At 42.8% G+C, this 24,442-nt stretch overlaps 1 protein-coding gene across 2 annotated transcripts in view; it reads left to right on the top strand.

Annotated features, from left to right (window-relative positions):
* Positions 1–24,442, top strand: part of LOC143282032 (dynein axonemal assembly factor 4-like) — a 73,408-nt gene that overhangs the window by 24,207 nt on the left and 24,759 nt on the right. The window contains exons 5-8 of one of the 2 annotated variants that reach the window (XM_076587457.1): positions 10,005–10,077; positions 10,742–10,878; positions 11,769–11,869; positions 13,692–13,772. In XM_076587457.1, the coding sequence (XP_076443572.1) occupies positions 10,005–10,077; positions 10,742–10,878; positions 11,769–11,869; positions 13,692–13,772 (392 nt within the window). Of the gene's footprint in view, positions 1–10,004; positions 10,078–10,735; positions 10,879–11,768; positions 11,870–13,691; positions 13,773–24,442 lie in introns of both variants that reach the window. The other variant, XM_076587456.1, reaches the window with a different exon arrangement.

Here is a 24,442-nt window from a genome sequence, read left to right on the forward strand (position 1 = left end):
GTTACTGTTCGAAAAACTGGGAGCCGTGAAAGGCGAAAGTTCAAGGAGAACTTTCGTGTGGTTTTTTTCCAAGCCTTGGGCGAAGTAGGGTAGTTAGATCTGAGCGCAAAGTTACGGGAATTTTTCGGCTATCTTTCAACGCCTTGCGCAGTTCGAAAAAGAAATCTGACCCTACATGATACTGTATGAGCGGTAAAGAGCATTTTCTGCTGATTTCAATGGTATCTGAAATTAAGATTTTTGATCCTTGAGCAATTTGCTCAAGCGATTCAAAAGCAGGTACCCCTCTTCGTCAGTTGCGTCGGCCCAATCAACATTCAACACAGGAGAGCGGCACTTCATCTAACACAAAAATGGCATTGTTTCTCCAGAAAATCTTAAGTTTCATCGGTAAGTTTTATATTATTTTTGAAAACGAATGTCTTTTGCACTTTCATGCACAATATTGAATTGAAATTCTTTGAATCAGGATTTTGATCGATGTCAGTAACTGAGCAGCTTGGATCTATTTCATCAGTGTTTTTGTAACGTGACACCGTGTTTCAATCGGAACACGATTTATTTTTTTCTGAGTAAAACACACAAAAACTGTTGATACAGAATGAAAAATGGACATGTTTAAACGGAGCCCATGAATTCCAATTACTAACTAAGCTTTAGTAAGCAAAATATTATCTGGGTCTAAAACCGGAAGTGCTCGGGACAGCATTAGCGTCGTCTGCTACAGACTCGGTGAGTGTTAAATAAGTGAGTAAAAAATTGTAATGTGGTTTCTTTTTCCATAAAATGAGCATTTCATTCAACATCACACAAAAGTCATATATTCTAGATGCATTCTGCTTCGATAGCTGTGAAACTTTATATTAATATATGCAGACAGATTGATACTATGCTCTCACATTCCAAAAAGAACAAGAACACCAATTCATACTAACCCCCTGCTCCCTCCCCCCCACCTCCCCCTCTCTCCTCTGCAAACTTCATTTTAATAATTTGCTGAGAGTTGTATTATCATTCCCCTCACTTGTCTCTGAGTATCTCCCACCAATGGTAAGGAGAGGGGAGGGGGTTGTCAATGGGTGTGGCAAACTTGGCACTGAGCCAAATCACTGACCACTTGCTTTGAATCCCTGACTGCTGACAGTGATATAACCCACCACCTCCTCCCCCAGTCGTCCCCTTCCCCATTTCTTTCCTGTGGGTGGAGTAGGGGTGTGTGTGTGTGTGTGTGTGTGTGTGAGAGAGAGAGAGAGAGAGAGAGAGAGAGAGAGAGCAAGTTTGCATTTGCACATGTATGCTTGTGAGTATGTGTATGTATGAGTATGAAAAAAGTGTAATGTGAAAAGATATATGATTAATTTGAACAGTGCAATCAACATCATGTTTCTTAAAAAAAATTAACACCAATTTTTAACAAACTAAAATTAGTAAAAAGAAAATCAGTACAATAATACCCATAGCCTAAGCTGCACATCAGGTTCAGTCAAACTATATAACACTATCTGGGATCCAGCAATTAAGAGTATAATGTGTGTGTGTGTGTGTGTGTGTGTGTGTGTGTGTTCATGTAACCCATGATATGCTGTGCATCTCGACTGCATGAAACAGGAAACAAAGGGATAATTCATGAAATGATAAAGTGCAAAATACCATGCATATATTGTGAATGAAATATTCACTTTGATATATATATATATATATATATATATATATATATATACATATATATATCTATATATCTATCTAAGACATGCATTCTCACATTCACAGACAAATAAAGGTGAGTACACAAAATATATACAAAGAATAAGATACTAAGTATGATGTGCATATTAACAATAAAATATTCAATATTTAGTAATCATTTAGTAGACATTTAGTAATACATTCATCTCAATCATGAAATGTAGTACCCTGAAGTGGAAATATTTGAGTAAATAATCGCATGCAACAAAGACACATAAGATGTAGATGGCAAAGCTCTTGTCAGCAACTGGAAAGGAGAGACCCCCAAAACTTCAGCCTCAGTTGTCAAAGCATAAGTTGTTGCTGCAATTTGAATTATTGTGTGAAAGGTAAATGCAGCCAAATAGTTCAGTGCAGTGAATTTTGTGTTGCTGTTGAATGAATACTTACCTGTTAGTATGCCATTTTATAATTCTGTTATCACAGTGTTTTCCTCCCTCTCAAAACACACCGAAATTGACAAAATCCTAAACATATATTAAACTGAGAGCTCTGTTTTTGGTTGTATGTTTTAAATTGAGTATAACATTTGTTCTTTCTTATGAGCTGATCTGTGTATCTAACATGTTGCAGAAAGGGCTGCTCATGGCAGGGCATGCAAGACCTATTCAGTGACCCAAAAAGGCCAGTATAAACAGCTCAGGTAGCGAGCAGCATGTAATTGCTGATGCCAGGAAACCTGTGAGTGCAAAAAAAGAGATTTTTTGGTGTGCATTTTCTCTCTTGTGAATCGAATGCCATTTTGTGAAGAAATAAAGATGCATCATCCACCTTTTATTTCTTATTTATTGTGGTTCTTCTATAATGAAATGCATGACTGGGTTTATGGATGGAAGAAAAAGCTAGAGAGCTGAAAGAAAACAGATTCATATATCTGTCATTTTTGCTAGCAACTTAAGTAATATTTGCTCCCTCCTGGGAACCTTTGTCATGGAATGCCCCATCAACCTACCCTTTCTGTATAATGCTCTCAAGTTGCATTTGTTTAAAAATTCGCAGTAATTTTGCAGAAGCTGATCAGCCAAGACCACTGGTAACTTATTGTGGCTGTTACTTTTTTTTCAAAAACAAAAATTTTGAAGAAGTTTCAGTTTCAGTTTCAGTAGCTCAAGGAGGCGTCACTGCGTTCGGACAAATCCATATACGATACACCACATCTGCCAAGCAGATGCCTGACCAGCAGCGTAACCCAACGCGCTTAGTCAGGCCTTGAGAGGCCTTGGTAGGCTGGTTGGTTGGTAGGTAGGTAGGCAGGTAGACAGGTAGGTTGGTAGGTATCCCGAAAAGGAGTCGATTTCTTTGTGGATAAAAGGGGAGAGAGAGAGAGAGAGACGGCGAAGTGGGGTGAGGTTATGGGGGGATGTGGGGGGGGGAGGGTGTCCACTATCAGCAGCGACGACTACAGCAGACGGTAGCGGAGGAAGGTAGCATCAGTAGCCGTGTCTCAGCACCCATGTCCCGCGGCCGTGTTCAGTGATCCGGTGCAAGCAAAGACATCCCTGGGGAAGAACTCACTGGCATTGAGAATTGTCAACATTTAGAACAGCCTTCCGACACATGTCGTTTGTGCAAAAACTGTAAACACTTTTAAGAATAGGGTCGACAAATTCTGGTCAGACCAAGAAATCATGTTTGAAGACTTCAGGGCAAAAGTACTGACAACCGGCAGTGGCACATATGAGCAGCCTGAACGTAGAGTCCGATGAAGAGGAACCCCTGGGACCTGTATCAGAAAACAACTCTAAGTCTCATCCACAATGTGCACCCTTATTTATGAGAAAATCGGGTATCATTCCTTTTCTGGCAACTTTAGATGGAAGTTTTTAGGTTGATTTTAATTTATTTTGAAAGCTGACATTTCACTTAATACACACACAAAATTTCCTGGTCCTACTTGTGACAGTTACTGAAATATTCATCTTTGCAGCATGCTACCCCAATAAACGGTCTTTTTTCCGCTGGTCAAATTGAAGATTTTTCAAAGTTTGAGACTCTGATACTTAAAATTCAGTTAATTATCCTGCCTGAAAAAAATTCAGTGCACTTGTTGTGATGTATTCTGCAAGTTATTTTATTATGAAATGCCACTGTCTATTCTTTTCAGTGCTGTAGACCTTCAAAGTTGCTATTCTGTGCATATTGACATGTCTTGATTTTCTATTTTCCCCCTACTTTGACAGGCATATTTTCCAATTTCTTTGTTGCTGAAGTGTTATTTTTTTCTTGTCCAGTATGCCATTATCATATGGTTTTTAGAAGTATATGAGTTTTCATTACAGTACCCTCATGGACAGTACAGTATGACTGTGAAAATGTGAAAATATTAAGTACTAACAGCATGTACGCATCGTCACATCTTTAAAATGGAATATCTTCAGAACTAATCAAGATTTTCACTTACTCTTTTTTTTTTGTTTTTCTTATATTGTCATGTTGTTAGCCAAAAATCACATTTCAGTCATTGTAATGAATATTTAAATTTTCACTGCCGCCACCTAGTTATATTTTATGTAGGTACCTATTCAGGCATTTCAGAGTGAAGATAATGATTTTTATGCATTAAAAAAGTCTAGTTCCACTTCCACAGAATGACACCCCAAAAAGAATACAAACAAAATACAGCTGGAGATAGCATGTTTACTGTCTGATTATACCTGTAGAAGAAGTTTTTTAGTTTTTGGATGTGAACTTTCTCAACACTGAACAGAAAACAGGAATTAGATGTTTTGTAACATGACTCTTTGTTGTTGAACACGACTGAAAGATGTTTTACTGTGGTGTTAAGCTAAGTCAGGTCAGGGGCATAGCCCTTGCTACTGGTACCATGTAACCCAGTACTACTTGCCGCATGTGAAGTCTCCCAGCGACGTACCAGGCAGAGGAGGAAACCTTTCCCAACGGCTGTGAAGGCGGAAGAGGATGACCGAAGGGCAGGGGGAGCTCTCATCCTTGGTTTGAAGTTCTCCTAGGAGATGGAACTCAAGAAAAAAACCTGCACCTGCTGAGGCCGTTCTATACGTGGCAGTATCTGCATGTGTGGGACTCTGAGTGTCAGTAGACGAGAGAGTGGGGAAGGGACTGCACAACTCCTCTTCACCAAAAAAAAGTCACCTGTGCTGGTCAGGCAACCATGCTGATGGCGGAACGACAAGCTAGCCCTTCAACACGCAGTTTTCCCAAGCCCTGCGGCGATGGAGAAGTGGTAATGGGTACAGGCAGAGGATAGAGGATGCTGCTGGCAGTTCCTAGTCACGACTGTGCACGCAGGCGGCTGTGGGGTGTTGGTCGTCCACCGTAGACTGGGGCAGATGCGGCCCCCTTATCCTCCCACAGTGTCAGAGCAGCCCTTTTTAGGGAGAGCACTCCTCTCCCCACTTGGGGAAGGGGAGATAAAAAGATTCCCTTAACAAAGCCTGGCTCACCTAGTACCTAGTAGGAAACTGCACCTACTTGGACATCCAACACTAGCTTGAAAACAAGAGAAGAAAAGAACCAGGAGTCATGCCCTGACTGTGGGTACCTGTAATGTTCGCACCCTTTTGGACAGAGATGACAGACCAGAAAGGTGCACAACACTCATTTCTAGAATGCTTGGTCGCTACCAGGTGACACATAGCAGCCCTGAGCGAAACCAGGTTTGCCAGTGAAACCCAGCTGGGGGTGGGAGCTACACCTTCTACTACATTGACCAACCCTGATGACATCAAAGAAGCTTTCTATGAGGAGCTGAGCTGCACCATTTCAGCGGTAGACAGAAAGGACAGGCTGATCATCCTTGGGGATTTCAATACCTGCATCGGCGTGGACTACTCCTTGTGGCCAAAAGTCCTAGGACAGCACGGCACTGGCAAGTGCAACTCCAATGGACTGCTTTTGCTCTCACTCTGCGCGCAGCATGGACTGACCATCACCAACACCCTCTTCCAAAAAGTGGACAAGCACAAGAACACATGGATGCAACCCTGCTCCAAGCAATGGCACATGCTGGACGATTTGATTGTCCAGCAGAGGGACAGAGGTGATGTGTCCATTACATGCTGCATGAGAGGAGCAGTCTGTTGGTCAGTCCATCGCCTGGTACGCAGCAAGATGAACATCAGACTTGCATACAAGCTCCAACCAGCCAGGCAGAAACCCCCTAGGAAGCTGAAGATCCACTGCCTCCCTATCACCAAGGACATGCTGCAGCAGCAAATCCAAGCAGCTCTCCAAGAAACTCCTGCATCGACCGATGTAGAAGAGGTATGGAGCACCTTTAGAGATGCTGTGTACACAGCAGCAGCTGACACACTCAACTTTGTGCAGGGCAGCCACAAAGACTGGTTTGCCGAGAACAACTCTGAGATCTCCAGGCTCCTGAACACACTGCATAAATGGCATCAGGATCACATTTCCGATAAAGACTGCCAGAGGAAGAAGAACCAGTACTTCCAAATCAAGCAACTCATGCAGAAGAGGCTGCATGAGAATAAGAACACCTGGTTGGAGAGAAAGTCCAAAGACCTTCAGTCCGCTGCTGATGCTCATGACACGAAGACCTTCCATGATGGTCTCTGAGCTGTGTATGGGCCGAGAGTCACAGGATCAACCCCTGTCTGAGCCTTGGACCAGACCACCCTCCTGACAGACAAGAAAGACATCCTTGCCCGCTGGGCAGAGCACTTCAACACCCTCCTCAACAGGGACTCATCTGTATATGACGAGGAAATTGCAGCCCTACCACAGCTACCAGTCAGTGACTCGCTAGCTCCCCCTCCCACCAAAGCTGAGAACCGGAAGGCCCTGAAGCTGACAATGTCAGGAAAAACACCAGGAGCAGATGGAATCCAGGCCGACATCTACAAGTATGAAGGTGAGGTGTTGACAGACAAGCTGACCGCCCTGTTCCAGTCTATCTGGGAGAGAGGGGAGGATTTAACAAACAGAAGGGAGACAAAACATCCTGCAATAACCACCGTGGAATCTCTCTCCTCTGCATTGCCGGCAAGATCTCTGCCCGCATCATACTGAACAGACTGATTGACCATGTCTCCAACACAGTCATCCCTGAAGCACAGTACAGTTTCTGCTCAGGCCGGGGAACATGTGACATGGTGTTTGCCATATGCCAGATGCAAGAGAAGTGCCCTGAGCAGAACAAGGAGCTCCACATGGTCTTTTTAGACCTGACTAAGGCGTTTGACACGGTGAACCGACGTGGTCTTTGGAAGATCCTCCTAAAGTTCGGCTCTCAGTGAGCCTAATACAGCTGATTGCGTCATTCCACAATGGCATGCAGGCGAGAGTACAGGAAAATACTGACATGTTGGATCCGTTCCCTGTGGTAAATGGAGTGAAGCAGGGCTGCATCCTGGCTTCCACACTTTTCTCCATTCTCTTCTCTGCCATGCTGATTGATACCTTCCAAGACTGTAACCAGGGCATCGATATTCAGTTTCGCACAGATGGCAAACTTTTCAACTTGTGGTGACTCCACGCCAGGTCCAGGGTGTTTGAGGCACTGTTGAGATAGTTCCTCTTGCTGATGACAGTGTGCTCGCTGCACACACCCATGAGAACATGCAGTTCATTATGCACAGGTTCTCAATCTCCTGCAGGCGCTTTGGACTCGCCATCAGCCGTAGCAAGACTGAGTCCATGTACCAACCAGCTAGCTCACAGAACACCAGTGCCTCCCCCCTCACCTGCAGTTAAGATCAATGACACAGAGATTAAGTCAGTTGACAAGTTTTGCTACCTGGGCAGCACCTTATGCAGCAACGGAGCCCTTGATGCAAAAGTGATGCTGCGCATCGCCAAGGCCAGCTCCGCCTTTGGCAGACTCAACAACAGGCTGTGGAACAACAAAGGCATCAGGTTCAGCACCAAAATCAAAACCTACAGAGCTGTTGTGCTGACCACCTTGTTGTACTGCTGTGAAACATGGACGACGTATCGCTGTCACATTCAACAACTTGAGCAGTTTCACCAGAGATGCCTACAAAAGATCCTCTGCATAAAGTGGCAAGACAGGGTCTCCAACCCCCAGGTCCTAGAGAGGAGCAGCCTGCCCAGCATTGAAAGCCTGCTGATCCAGTGCCAGCTACACTGGACAGGACACGTCCACATGACAGACAGCAGGATCCTGAAGATGCTATTGTATGGCCAGCTGAAGGAAGACCACCGCAAACTTGGAAGACCCTGCAAGCGCTTCAAGGACACCTTGAAGACAAACCTCAAAGCCTGTGACATAGACATCGCTTCCTGGGAAACTGATGCCCTTGACCGCTCTCACTGGAGGATGCTGTGCTCTAGAGGCATAAAGATGTTTGAAAACAAGAGAACGCTGGCCATTAAGTAGAAGCTTGAGTGAAGAAAGCAGGGCTCAACTTCTGGAGACGTTTTCCCTTGCAATACCAGTGGGAAGTGCTGTGCATCCAGAATCAGCGTCATCTCCCATATGAGGACACACACTGACAGATAAGCCTGCCTGCCTATTCATCTGTCAGTCTGATGGGAGACTCCATCATCACCTGTAGAAGAAAATAAAATGGCTTGTAAGTTTATGATAATAATCACAACTCTTGTGTTCATGTAAGTGAATAATAGTCCCAGCAACAATGAACATGGATTCGATCAAGATAAAGATTCAGTAATATTCTCAGAAAGTGAGCTGTCAGGCTTATCTTACATCTAAGAATGTCCCCCTTTAGAGGGTTTTAACTGAGCCAATAAAATCTGCTATGCATCCATTTTGCCTACTCAGCAAAGAAGTTGGTGAACTGATCCGTGACAGAAAGCATGAAATTTTTTTAAAAACATATGATTCCCATCTATTGTCTCCCAGCCATGCTTTTTATTAAAATCACAGATTATTGGCTGTTCATTGGTCATTGATCATTCCTAGCAGTTGAACACTGTGAAAAGACAGTTCACTGATGCCTCCTTAGATGCCCTCTCACTGGCATCTGACCTATCATCTTACACTTCTCTCTCATTCCTCTTCCTCTTTTCAAATTACATGGAAGTACTGCACCTTCAGTGTCAGTCATGGTCACCCACTCGAAAATGGCTTATTGGACAGATGGACTGAAGAAAGTGTCAGATGTTGTTGTCCATTTCATCACTGTTGTCATCACTTTCAAGTTCGAACAAATCATGAGACAAGATAGATCCATCTCTCACCATTAAAGCCATACACAATCATTTGCACAGCTTGCAAAGTTGCATAAATCGACTGACTGGGACCACTGTCTTCACCTGACAATGTGTCCAATGCCTTTTTTTTACATGCAAAGCAAACCCACTTTCCATGTGTGCGCCAAGTGGTCCACTTAGCAAATCATTGTTGAGAAGAAAGGGGTCTTCCACCTGACATGTTTATTCAAATGATATGTTTATTATCCAGACACATTAAACTAACTATTCAGAGGGTGTTGATGTTCACTGTACCAAACTTCATTGAAATAAAAATCAAAATACATGTAGGACATCAGTGGACGTCTTATGGGCACTATGGCAACACTTTGAACAGGACATCCCCGCGAAAACAGAGTATGGTTGCCTACATGGCAGGGTATTTGTATTACTCTTTTTGTCACAACAGATTTATCTGTGTGAAATTCGGGCTGCTCTCCCTAGAGAGAGCACATCGCTACACTGACAGTGCCACCTTTTTTTTCTGCCAATTTTATTTGTTTTCCTATCAAAGTGGATTTTTCAACAGAATTTTGCCAGGGACAACCCTTTTGTTGCTGTGGGTTCTTTTATGTGCGCTAAATGCATGCTGCAGAGGGACCTCGGTTTTTTGTCTCATCCGAATGACTAGCATCCAGACCACCACTCAAGGTCTAGTGGAGGGTGAGAAAATACCGGTGACTTCTGGTGTGATTTGAACCAGTGTGCTCAGATTCTGTCGCTTGCTAGTCGGATGCGTTACCTCTGGGCCAACACTCCACAAATGGTCATATATGTAAAAGCCCACTTATGTACATACGAGTGAACGTGGGAGTTGCAGCCTACGAACGAAGAAGAAGAAGAGGACATCAGCTGACGTACTACAGGTACTGAATGGATTAAGGACAGAGCAAGAGACTGTTCACAAAAAGAAAAATACAGCGAATTCTAGGTTTGTACAACTGTAAAACTGAAAGCTATTCTTTGTCATATTTAGGGATGCTGAATATTCTGTTGTAAGCAGTAGTACAGTTTAGAAAGTGACATGGCCTTGATGTGTAAGTAGTTTTTTGTCATTAAATTATGGAACATTTTGCCTCCAGGAGAAAGAACGACTCTTGAAAGAAAAACAAGAACAAGAGAAGGCACAACGAAAGGAGAAACATCACAGAAGAGGTACATTCAATTGAAATAAACTTTTATGATAATACACCTTAAATCGGTAGACAGTGGTTAGTTATTTACAAAGAAACAAAACAAAAACAAACAAACAAAAAACATAGGGCATGTTCTTATGCATGTGCAGACTGATTCTGATACCCATACATACATGCACAAACTCTCTTGGTCTCTCTTGAAACTAGACAGGACAGAGAGAGACAGAAAAAACAAAAAACAAACAAACAAAAAAACATAGAACATGTCCATATGCATGTGCATGCTGACACTGATGCCCATGCATACATGTGCAACCTCTCTTGGTCTCTCTTGGAACTAGACAGGACAGAGAGAGAGAAGACAAGACAGGACAAGACAAAATCTGTATTAACAGAGCAGACTAAAAGAAAAAGAAAAGATATGACAGAAGAAAAAAAAGCATGCAGACACAATAGGTGAAAAACACAAAGTACTTTCTTTGCAATGAAACCCCACCCCACCACCAGCTTACACACACACACACACACACACACACACACCACCCTCCTGATGCACACACAGAGAGAGAGAACATTCGATAACAGTGGACCACAGAAACAATGTCTTTGAAGTGAAAGTTTCAGGACCACTTTAACACTGTTCTCATAAAGAAAGTATGATCAGATGCATTTTCTAGTTAAAGGTGGCAGTATTTTTATGGAGGCTGCAAATGAAATGGGGGGAAACCCAAAACGTATGGGAGGAAAGATCGAGGTCAGCTTCACTGAACGGGTCTTTCCCACACCAGTGCGAGAATCTACAAAGATGATGGAGGATGAGGTCAGTTTCTGTGTGTGTGTGTGTGTGCACGCTCGCGCGCGCGTGTGTGTGTGCACAAATGCAAGTATAATAGGAGGATGTGAGGATGTGTGTATAATTTTGTCAAAAGAACTGGACTTGCGTGGGTGGGTGGGTGAGTAGGTGGGTGTACATGTGTAGGTGTGTGTGTATGTGCATGAATGCATGTATTAGTGTGAGGATGTGTACATAATTTTGTGTGCATACACCCAAAAATGCTTTTGATGATTTTGTTATGATTTAACAAAGTCGGAAAGTTATGATGAAGACAGGGAAAGTTTGACCTTTGACAGATCTACATTACGATCATCAAAAACATTGAAATGCTGATGTGGGCTGATTAGGAAAAAATTGTTCAGTTTCCAGCCCACAACTTAGTATCTCTAACTCAATCAGTCTAATTTCATCCCTCTCTGCATTCACATATGCATACATGCATGCATGATTGTGTGTGTGTTTATGTGTGTGTGTGTGTGTGTGAGAGAGCATGCATACTTATTTTTCTGATATAATTATATTTGCCAAGGCCCCTCTTCATGGATATAACATGGCAACACAATTTGCTCACTCCTCTTTGTTAAAAAAGGTTATGTCCAATACATTAGTTTCAGGGGAAATAGCACATTAATTTTGTTCCATCATTTGATCTGACAGTGCACTGATCCTCAAAGGTTCACACAGTTGTATGTTTGAGTTAGATGGAAACATTGCAGGCCGGCCACAGGAATATGTTTTCTGTGTGTTACAAAATTAAGTTGTTGTTGCTGTCGAATGGGAGGTTTACATCTAGATAGCAGTATGAAACAGAAATGAATGTTTTAAAAGAGGCACCTTATTTCCCAAATTGTCAACATTGATGTTTATTGTCACAGTGGTTGCAAAAGCAGGCAGAGGCACGACAGATTGCTGACCTTCAGGACTGTGACCTTACTGAGGAAGAGAGAAATCCACAGTTCCTCCGTGACAAAGGAAAGTAAGAAAGATTGATTGTGTGTGTGCAGTGTCAGACACACACACACACACACACACACACATACTCACACACATTCACACACACACACACATACACACTCTTTGCTTACAAAACATAACAACACTGGGCTAAAGAGCATCTGTGAAGTGAAAAAAGCTATGGAAAATGCGTATTTGGGGAGAAAGCATGTGAAAGAATCATCAGATATTTACATCTTCACCAGACTAGCAGAGGTTTTTCCTTCTTATTATTTTTTATGATAATCTTTCAGTCTTTTTTTTTTTCTGTCTCTCCCTCTATTGAAATCGTCATGTAGTGCATGTACTTGTGGGTGGGTATTTAATGAGCGTGTGCGTGCATGAGAGCATGAACGTGTGTGCTCTGTGTGTGCGCATGCATGCATGTGTATGTGTATGCATGTGTATGTTTGCAATTTGTAGCATTGTCTTGGAAAAGATACATACACATATATGTGGCATATTTTGTGCCTTTGTGTGTGCATGTGTTTGTGTGTGCATGTGTATGTGGGTCCATGCGTGTGTGCATGCATGCATTTGATTGTTCGTATCTGCAGTTTGTAGTATTGTCTCAGTGTGTATAGATATACATATATGTATGTGTTTGGTTTTTTTTTCATGTGATGTAGTTTGTTATTATGCACTGTTGTATATTCATTGTTTGATGTGACGTGCTTTCCGCCCATTTTATGGACAACTAGTTTATGCCATATAAGTACAATATATTATTTTTATTAACACCTAGGTTCAGTATCATGTTCATGTCATGTTCATGGCAAAAAAACATTTGTATAATAGAAAATTGCATTTCATGACAATTATGGTGGATGAATGTTTTATGTATAAGTGTGAGACTCTCTCGATCTGTGTGTGTGTGTGTGTGTATGTGTGTGTGTGTGTGTGTGTTTGTGTGTGTTTGTGAGGAGGGTAGGGTGCAGATTGGACAAGTAGTGTCAGGATTTCTGTTTGTAATGAGAATGTAAACTGATTTAGTTTATTATTTTGCCATTTACAGTCAGTGACTTTTGTACATGTAAAGCACTTTGAGCTCTGTTGGAGAAAAAGTACTGACTTAAGTCTGGGGTATTATTGTTTTGCTGTTATCATCATCATCATTATCATGAGTATCATTAGTATTATTGTTGTTGTTATTGTTGTTATCATCATCATTATTATCATTAGTATTATTATTATTCAGTGAAGACCTCACACAGTCATATTTTTTGCGATGTTTTATTGTTAATCTGATCAGACTGTATGACAATAACAAAAACAAAACAAATAAAAAATGAAGACATCGTGTCCTGTGAAATAGAGTACAAGAGCATGTTGTGTCTCATTATGTGACTCTCAGACATCATGCATGTCGGAGAAGCCTTTGTACTGCATTAGCCTTGAAATCTGGCCAAAAGAGCAAACTGATAGGCCTAGTTTTGTACTAGTTTGACATGATAAGTATATATAACCAAACTGGGAGAGTAATATGAATTCCCCATATACCTTCACACTGTTATATTCTCCTTATCAGAATTATCCAGACAGAATCCCTCATATCATGTGTTAAGCAGTGGTAGCAGGGAGAACATCAAACTACTTCACATTATATTTTGGCCACATCTTCACTCAAAAAGCTGCACAAGTCATTCTCAAGAGGGGCCTATAGAAAGAAGATTGAACAGCTAAGATCAGCAGAAGTTCTCAATCAATAGTAGACTTGTTAAGCAACTTTTGATGTTTAACATCATTTGTCTTGCACTTCTGGGGGGTCACTGATGAAACTCAAATAATTTTTATTTCTTTTTCAGTTCCTTTTTTGCTGCAGGCAACTTTCAGGCAGCTGTCAATGTCTACACTCACGCTTTGCGTCTTAATCCAAAGATGCCGTCGTATCCTTTTATTTGCAGTGTGTCATAGCTTTTTGTAAGTGTTTTTATTCTTTGATTTAATGTATATTCATGATAAGGGATATCAAATGTTGTTAGTGTTTGTGTATATATGTATATGTGACGCAGCACGCAAAAACCCGGCTAAAGTCGCAATTTATCATTTTTTACTTTCCTATATCTTCTAAAAGTTTAAAAATCAAAGATTAAGATAGAAAAAACAGAATGGATCTATCTGTCATAGTTTTTTTTCTATGATTTTTTTCTAAGTTCGTGTGCTGGAGGAGTGGAAAGGGAGAAATCAGCTCTTGAAAAAAACACATATTTGTGTGCCTGTAACTTAAAAAACAAGAATTATCCTGAATGTTTATGTGGTGCCAAAAGATTCAGAACTGAATAAACTTAATTTCCATATGAAAAAGGCACAGGAAAATTAATATTTTCTCTCTGTGCTACTCAAACGAAAACAAGTATTGCAAGTGGAGGAGTGATGTCATTCAGCCACAATAAGCTCATGGAAAACCCCACATATTTGTCTGCCTGTAGCTTCAAAACAAGAATTTTCCTGAACATAAATGTGGTGTCAGACGACTCAGAAGTAAGTGAATTTTAGATTTTGATGTCAAAGGCACAGGAACATTTGTATTTTCTCTCTGTACTCAAATAAAGACAAGAGTGGCAAGTGGAGGAGTGACGTCATGCAATACAGATTGTACAGCCATAAGAGAGCTGACAGCGACAGTGAATGTTCAAATATTTCATGCCCATAAGCTGATGCATGAACCTTTGAAACTTTGGCTTAAATCCAGATCAAACTAACATTTTAATTACACATACTTAACCGTGACCCAACTAGTGCAGACTCCGGCAGGGGTCTGACATTCCTGTCCTGTGCAAACTACTATCCGCCTATGTGGAGAAAATGAAAGCAACTACGGCCGATAACCTCCCGGAAGTAGGTAACTTCCCCTTTGTCCCGCTGGCTAGCACCATCTTTTTCCGGCAGCCATCCTGACTCCTGTTCCTGTGCACTTTATACGGCTAAGTTTTTTTTCGTATTTTCTGTCTGTCTGTCGATTCTTTGGCGTTCTTGTTTTTTTGTCAAATTATGTCTCCAACCAGGTCACATAATTATGTAGCTCAATTGGGCGATCGCACTAAAATTAAGGCGCAATCGCAATCAATTCGCTGACACTCTGGGCCCTCTACTCCTGGCCCTCTCAACAACGCCAACCCGCCGCCTCCTCCACTTCCTCCGCTCCCTCCGGTCAACTCCAGACCACCACCACCTCCTACACCACCTCTGGTGACTTCTAGAGGTTTGTTGCCACACACTCAGGTCATTGTTGCCTTTACTGTCATTTTTATCAATCCGCGAACGCACTCGACGCGATCTGCATTTTCTCAGCCCTGCCAGTTGGCAGTGTACGAGTCGACCTCCTCTATCTCTTTACCCATACCCACAGTTGCACCAGTGGAATGTGCCACAATCCCTTTGTGGAAACAACACCAAAAAAAGAAAAGAAAAAAAAAGCTTGCTTTGGATCCGCAGGCTAGACTGGGCCCTATGTGCGATGCGTCCATGGTGGCGGCCGTGACATCGGATCACGCGACCCCTCACGCAGCATGTCTCAACCGTCTCGGATCCAGTGGCGACCGAGGTGCGTAGGGATGCCCTCCCCTGGTGTAGGGAGGAAGGTGGACCACTAGGGGACACGCTCGCCCATACGCGTGCACCCCCCTCCTTGTCTGGAGCGCCCGATCCAAGGGAGGCAACCCCTGCTTCAGCATCCTTGCCGGTGACCGCTGCAGTTATTTCCCTTGCACCGGCACTGCTCCTCGCCTACAGTGCGGGTGCATGCATGGTCCCACCAAGCTATGCAGTGATGACCCCATCTGCCACACCGCCGATTGCTGCTGTTTCCCATCCACTAATGGCGTCTCAGCAAGCTGCTCAACCAAACAATCAGCAACTGATCGCTAACTTGCTGCAGCAATTATGCACCACTCTGCTTCCCGGTGCCACACCTTGCGCCTGCACTGCCCCTCGCCCACAGAGCAGGTACGTGCACGGCCCATTGAACTTCAGCAGTGCTGGATTCCTCTGCCCCATCGCCTAACTCTACTGTTACCCAGACTAATATCGGCGCTTCCATGTCGGAGTGCCTCTTGATAACTCGATCCTGCCACTCGGCAGTGCTCGGGCCGATCTTGTCTATCCCTTTATCCATCAACACACAACAGCTGAACGTCGGTCCTCTCGCAGGAGATATTCGCGAGGTTGGACCACCGTTCAGCTACAGGGGGACGCACATCTCACGGCAAGCCGATGGACTTGTCACCCCCTCGTCCACGACGCCCATAACACTGGATTATGGCGCTGTCATGCCACATGCCCCAACCGTCTCGCGTCTGATGGCGACCGATTCGGGTTGGCATGCCCACGGCACTAAGGGACCTTATAATTATTCCCCTTGTGGCCGTTTTCACCTGTGTCGGTTACGGTGACATCGAACCACGGACTCTCACACGCAGCATGACACTCCTCCCTCTACAGCTAGGACACGTTGCACCAGGGATATGTGCTCTAAAGACACCATCCTTTTCGACGATTATCGGCACCAAGGGAGGCAACTCTGCATTTGTAACCTAGGTGGTTGACGCTGTAGTTACTTTCGCCAACACAGCACGTCACTCCTGCCCCTCGTGCTGTCCACCAACGATGTTTTTTTGGTTTCTCATTGGGTCCTGATGCCCATTCATGGACTTTACACAACTTTGCATAGCAACTGCACATTTATTGCTGTTTCTCATGCTATTGGCCACTGAACTTTGGGGTTCTTCATCCCCCCACACTTGCACACAGTCCTCTGCAGACAACCATCCCTATTACCATTCTCTTCTGGTTTACACAATAACAGGAAATAAATCACAGTATTTCCTCTTCTATTCTTTTTGATTTATTATAAAAAAAAATTTTTTTAAATGTATATATATATATAGAGAGAGAGATAGATAGAGATATAGATATATATACAATATCTTGCTACATTTATACACAACATTTCTATTTACACTTATAGATGTATACTTATCCCTTGGTATACACATGTGTGTGCGCTTACGGGATAGGTTCATAAGACTTTCATATTAACATGTACAATTTTATTTCTATCTCTATTCATTGACATCTATTCATTGAGATTCCCTACATAGCAATATAGGCACACTTGCAATTGCATCATTCTGTTCACAATGCCCAGATCTCTCTGTGTCTACATACTGGCACTTTATTCATGTGCGTATGTACATCTCTTATATATAGGTGCATACACAGATTCCTTCCCATTACGGATTATGCACACTTACCCATTTACTTGGGTATATCTGTGCACGCTACACGTTTGCTTAGACAGCCGCTTATTTCTCGTGACTCGATATCTTGTCATGTCATTGGCATATTCCTGACACCATCACTTGAGTTGATGGAAGTTTATAATCCCATTGCACATATATGTTTTCATTTTCATAAATTCATCCCTACCTTGCTTTCGGAGGACAACTGCACTCACAGACAAAACTGCCTCATTCACACCTGAATGTATGCTCCTTCTCATATCAGTAGTGGCTGGTCCTTAGGGACCCACACACACTCCCTTCCCACCCACAGGGCTAAGGATGCCCTCTCTTGGTGAATGGAGGGACAAGGCAACCCAACTCATTTGCCTACAACAATCACCCACAGGGCTAGAGATGCCCTAACTTGGTACAAGGAGGGATGAGGCAGTCCAACTTAGAGGTGCCACTCCGGACACACATGCCCTTCATTCCTTCCAAGTTTTAACGGGCCCAAAAACTGCCCACTGGGCAGGAGACAATCACCCTAAGTCCATCTCTTCCACTCCTCACTAGTAGTAGAAGGCCTGGGTAATAATTGTTTTCCTCTACACTCGGGAGAATGGCATATTGATGAGGACGGATGCGTCTCACAATGCACAACAAACTGTTCATTACCCACAGGGGCGTACCTTTCTGCCCACTCGTACCGACACGGCAGATGCCACATTCAAGCACATTAGTTGGCCCCATCACCTTGCTTGCATCGATGTCTCAAACAGTTGGCGTTCGAAAGCACTTTCTGCACTTGGTCTTCCCTGCCCGATCCTTTCAGCCTCAACACACAACCACTGCTGTGGTTACAGATGGGCATTCCTTCTCAAGCACTGTCTTTCCAATAAGACACTTCCAGGGGTTTCTAGCCCAGGCAGGCTATCCCATCATGGAGCCCCAGCCTTCAGTCAAGGGCCTGTCAGAGCATGAATTTGTTGTCACTTCGGAAGCAAGCACCATGTCTTTCAGACACATGGTTGCACCACAAGACCCCGTCAACTCCTTCTGGCTTCCTTACATTTCAACATAACCTGTATGGTGGACACCTCCATCCCTCAAGCACACAGCAGCTGTTTCCTGATTTACCCATGCTGACTGGTGTCCTCCTAGGACCAGTGTATGATAATCAGTCATGTATGACAATGACCATCAGATCAGCAGAGGAGGAAACTGCTGCCCCGATTATTTGGGCTGAAATTTGATTATACAATTTATAGTAGAGAGTGTTTTGCCCAAGTTGCATCCCCGCTACCTCGATCAAGAGGGCCTTAGGACTCACCATAGGGACGGATCCCAAAGGCTAGTTAGCCCCCTAGTCTGGGAGACATAGTCAAGGCTACAGCACCAAGTCCCAGTGCAATTTGACTTCTAGTCTGAGATACATAGTCCTTCATGAAAGACTAAGCTGCAAATGATTTCCCTTTGCAATTCAGAAATCGCTGATGATACAGCTCTCACTTTACTGTTGGCCAAACTGAAAACGCTTGTCAGATCAGTGATTTGATGTAAATGGCCAGTACAACACATCTAGAGCCACTTTCCTCCCTGCTCCCACCCTGCTCCATCCCAGACTTAGTGCGCACCACACACAGCCAGAGGCCTGTCATGGATCCGGTCCCCTTTCTCACTGAAGAACCTTCAGCAAAAAATTTCCCCATGGAAACCCTCTTCCATTAGGAATTCCACCACAGAATGAGACTCAGTGACCTGTGGCACATGAAGTGCACTCCCACAGCCTGATCCAACCCAGCCATTGACTGCTGACAACTTTCTGCAGGTTGCTCCAACATGCCACACTCAGGTAGAGAAGCCACCAAGCCTTCCGTATGCCCCTTCGTGATGGTACCTACCTGGGCAATTACACAGCCCTGTCCCAGAGACACCAGGGACCTCAAGTCTCGTGTTGCCAAATGTCTGCCCTTCTATGCATAGGCAACATGCCAGTGCTGTCTTTTTTGGCAATGATAGAAAAGTGGCGGGGGGAGCGCCTGTCGCCTGTCAGCTCTCATGGAGGAGCTCTACAGATCTGGCTGTCATGCTTAAGGCAAGCCCAACATGGTGGCCTACCTCTGTCTCGTGCCACAGTTTACTCTAAACACATATATCATTTCCACTATCGGCCCACAACCAATGTGGAATCATCAGATCAAACCACATGTGCACCTCCTTGCATTGATGCTCAACCGCGCTCAAGTGAGATAACCCTATAGGGTATATGTTTCCTTTCCTTCCTTTGATTCGAAGGGCTCTCAGTAAAGTGTGGATTCAACACACCGACCTGATTTTCTTTGCGCTACATTTATCAGCACAGCTGTGGTCCACAGACCTCTCCCACAATACAGTTGCGGACCTCAGTCTTCTTTGCCCGCACCAATATCCTTAAGTGACACAGTACACTCTACCTTCATCGAATTCTACTTTACGGACATCTATCGCTTTAGGGATGATGGCTCAAGAGGCGTTGCCTCTGCAGTGGTCACACAACAGGCCATCGCAGCGCACTGGCGATAGAACAGAAGGATTGAGACTTGATGCCTCCTCAGCCAGAGCACATGAAGTCAGAGCATGGTCCTCTTCTCTTGCGTTAGTGCACTCAACACGGCTGCAAGACATCATGGATGCTGCCTACTGGAAAAACCCTGCCACCTTCATCGACTTCTACCTGAGAGACGTCGCACGCTTGCGGGCTGATGGCTCAAGAGGCATCGCTTCTGTGGTAGTTGCACAACAGGCCATCGCAGCACACAGACAGTAGAACAGGCGAGCCCTCCACCTTGTCGCGCTATTCTGCACTAGTTGGGTCACGGTTAAGTATGTGTAATTAAAAGGAAATTTTCTGTCTAAAATTACGTTTAAATAACATACTTACCGTGACCCAAATTTAAGACCCTCCCATCCTCCCCGCTTCCTGTTCTCCCTGCATGCTGCGCTGGTTATGGCATATTGCCATCAAAAGAGGGCGCTAGCCAGCGGGACAAAGGGGAGGTTACCTACTTCCGGGAGGCTATTGGCCGTAGTTGCTTTTGTTTTCTCCGCACTGGCGGATAGTAGTTTGCACAGGACAGGAATGTCAGACCCCTGCTGGAGTCTGCACTAGTTGGGTCACGGTAAGTATGTTATTTAAACGTAATTTTAGATAGAAAATTTCCTTTATTACCTGCAGTCATGATGTGCATTGTACAGCCATAAGAGAGCCGACAGCGACAGTGAATGTTCAAATATTTCATGCCCATAAGCTGATGCATGAACCTTTGAAACTTTGGCTTAAATCCATATCAAACTAACATTTATTACCTGCAGTCATGATGTGCATTGCCACATAATCAGCTGATGTGAAATCAGGCTGGAACATAGACTCAATGATTAGTCTCTATGGCCTGGATCAAAGCGCAAATCCACTGAATGTTACAACTGAAGTGACGATCATGTCATTTGTATTCAGCATTACCAATAGCTCCAGCGTCTTGACAAGGATGGAGATCCGTGAAACTGGTTGAGGGAGTGAGAGTGCGTGCATGCGTGTGCATGCTCATGTGCATATGTGTGCGCGTTTGTGTGTTTTGCGCATGCTCATGCTTATGTGTATGTATGTGCGCGTGTGTGCCCTTGTGTATGTGTGTGTGTGCCCATGTGTACGTGTGCAGTTTATGAATGTTTGTGTGTATAATATGTTTGTGTATGTGAGTGATGGTAAAGTGTGTGTGTGTGTTCTCGTGCGCATGTGTTTTCCTTGTTTGTTTATTTATTTATAGTCTGTTCATCTCAGATGATATTAGACTGAAAATAAATATTATTATTATTTGGATTATTATCATTTCTGTCATAGTGATGATTGTTATTATTAATTAGAAATCAACAAATTAATCAACATTTCTGGATATTTGAATGAAAAGGGGAGCGGTTGAGGTGGGGTGGAGGGGGGGGGGGGGTAAGGGGGAGGGGACTAAGAAAGGAAGAGAGAGAGATAGAGAGTAGAATGTGGAAAAGATAAGAGTACAAATTGTAAAATGGAGAGGGTGAGTGTCAGTGATTGGAGAAAGAAAAAACATAATATTGAAAGGATGTGTGTGAGAGGTGGGATGGGGGAAGCGAGATCAGGACAAAAAAATTATCAGTAATCAAATATTGTATGCACTACTTCTGTAAATTATTATTTGAAAAGAGGTTCATGTGGGGACCTACAATAAACAACCAGCTGGACTATTCAACACATAACTAGCTAACTTTAATAAAGAACAATTTGAAATATATAACTTTTTCCAAAAAATGTTAACATTTGAAACTGGTAACACGTGTTCCGTAATTTCTGGAGGCAAAAAAGGTTTCTTTACTTAACAGTGGGCTAAAATGTGCTCTACCGTTAAACATCCCTTGCAAATGCATTCAATATTTTCACAATATTTTGTGTATGGGGCATTTAGTAATAACCTAAATGTCATGCTCTTAACAGCCCTGCCAGTTCTTTTAGCATTTAATAAGGCAGAAGTGTTAACTTCTAAAGACAGAAAGGTATTTTGCATATTTCTTTCAACAATATTACACATTTCAGATGATGATAAATGATGAAGTTCAATATGAGGAAGTTCAATTGCATTTAAAGCGTTTTTAGCTCCAAGCTTTGCAAGATGATCTGCACGTTCATTAAAAAAAAGCCCACAGTGTGAGGGAATCCGGCACATTTCAATATTAGTTCCTCTCATTTGAATACAGTGAATCAAAACTCTTATTTAAAAAATGATGCTATAATTAATGATTGTACAACCTGATTTGATAGACTGCAGAACTGATTTTGAATCCTGTAAGTGTAAAAAACATGAACGCGTACGTGCATGCACGCGCGCGCACACACACACACACACACACACACACACATAAACACACACATAGGGCCGTGGGCAAATCCGCATGCTCCCAAACACAAGAAAATCTTGTATTGTTCGGAGTGGAAATGCGCGTTTGATCCGCCAATTACAAATTGTTGGAAGAAATGGGCTTGCCTGGAGTGACTGCCTAAAATATTTCACCAGAATTTGCTTTTGGGCATTTTTGTTACAAGTTAATAAAGCCGGAAAGTCACAACAAACATAGAGGAAGTTTGAAACTTTGACAGATCTGAATAATGATTTTAAAACAATGAAATAAAGATGGATGTGGGTTGTTGAAGATAGGATCGTTTTGTTTGCAGCACACAACATGGTTTTGAAAAACACTAGTATCAGATGGTGATAAAATATATGATATGTATCAGATTCATATGAGTACTGTTAACTGCCCCCCTCCCTTCCCTTTGTCACTTTTGATTTTGTTGTTGTTCAGCAGGAATCGCTTACATAAACTATGGCTTTGCTTGTTGGCAGAAGCAAAAGAAAAGCATGGAACACATGAACTGTGTAAGCAAACTACTAATGCTTTCCTGATGATGATGGATCACCAGTCTAAGTCCCTGAGTACATCGTTTAGCAGTTTGTTACCCTGTTGTTTGATTGTCTGAGCAATCCGCGTGTCGTCATCTTGGTCAGACAGCCTCTCGTTGCTAAAGAAAAGAAAACACTGGAAAATACTACACCCACATTAGCAGCTCTTGAACGGCACACACACAGAGCAGTTTATCTGAGAGAGTGTTTTCATCTGGAGGTAGAATGGCGGGGATTGCAAAATGGAGAGGGAAAGACCTTTGTGGACCATTTTACAAAAGCTCAAGAAATTTTATGTGAACTGATTCATTGCTCGTGCACAGTGGTGTGCAGAAAAAGATGCAAATGCTGCTAGACCAACTTAAAGTGCACATCATTGTGTACATATGGCAGGCATTGTCACAAAGACTAGACATTGCCCAGCTGGAAATAGACAACCCAAGTAGTCGAGAAGGGTTTTTCAGTAACTTTGTGATACCAGCTTGATGTTTTAGTTTTTCAGTCAAGCTGAAACTATCAAAATTGTTTATTTGGCTTTATAGAGTGCACATTATGTACTTTGTGACTCTTGTAACCACACATCTGATGACTTGCAAATGGGATTCTCATCTCAAGAAACCGTTCCCCACCCCTACCCCCAAACTCTCATCACCCCTCCTTTTCCATTGCCCTTTGATGTCTCTGAGAGTGATGACTGAATTAACGCCCAACAACCCCACCTTAACTGGTTCAGAACCATAAGTCTCTGCTACAGATCTCCTTTACATTTTTTGTGATATGGCCTGGTGTCCTAAAGGTAGATGCAAGCATGCAGCGACCGGTCTGGTGCTGTGATTGGAATGGACTGGTCACTTTTGTAACTTTTGTTATGAGATTGTGCCAGCCAGTCATATATCTGATCATGTAAGTGTGTTATTGGATCAGTCATTTACAGTGAAAATAAGTTACTAGAGCACTATCTGGAAGAACAGGACCTTGGCTGATGCGTAAAAGCTGATTTATAAGTTTTTAAACTTCTGAGGACTGTGTTAAACATTCATTTTTTGTGCTTTTTAGTTCCATAGCAAATATGATTTGAAACAAGAACGGTCTGACTGTATTTCCCACATTATAAAATATCTGTTTTGGTAGTTACAATAGCATAATTATATGCAGTTGCCATGACCTAATAAAATATATGTTGTTGTTCAGGCATTAGAGATAATCTTCCAGGCCAAATTATGGATTTGCTGGTCAAGGCCATCACATCTTGCTTTGACCTAATTACAGATTTAATTAACCTCCTGACGTGCAGCTGATAGCCTTTAAACAAAACAAATTCAGTTAGATTCCAGGTAATCAGAGTGTTTATGAATTTAGCTAATACAGATCTAGTGCAGCACAATATTTGTGTGAATGGTCACAGGTAGTTCGATAAACAAACACACTGTTTAGAACAGTAGTCACCGTAATGTAGTCAAATGTAGTCAGTGCGTGTAGTAACCTGATTTCAAGACTAAATCTAGCCATTTGAAGAAAGTGCTGGTAGATCAGTGTGCCTCAAAATATTCAGATAGCATCACAGTACATGCGTGAACAGGTATTTCCATTCAGTTGTCTCTGGCTACAAATTTTATATATGTCTTCAAAACATTTTAAGTTAAAGGGTTTGCCGGTCATGGTTATCTGGTTTTACTGTGGCCAAATTACATGTTTAGTGCTAAATCTGTTAAGCAAAGTGTCTGAAACGAATAATATACATAATAAAACAACACACTGATTGTTTGAAAATCAAAAGTGATGCTCAAAGGAAAGACAACATTTAGATCTGCAGTTACAGTGATGCAGCCAGTGTGTGAAGGGTAATCTACATTCATAGCTATTTGTAGC

Source organism: Babylonia areolata, chromosome 5, assembly GCF_041734735.1.
Source record: "Babylonia areolata isolate BAREFJ2019XMU chromosome 5, ASM4173473v1, whole genome shotgun sequence".
In the NCBI taxonomy this organism is placed as follows: Eukaryota; Metazoa; Mollusca; class Gastropoda; order Neogastropoda; family Buccinidae; genus Babylonia; species Babylonia areolata.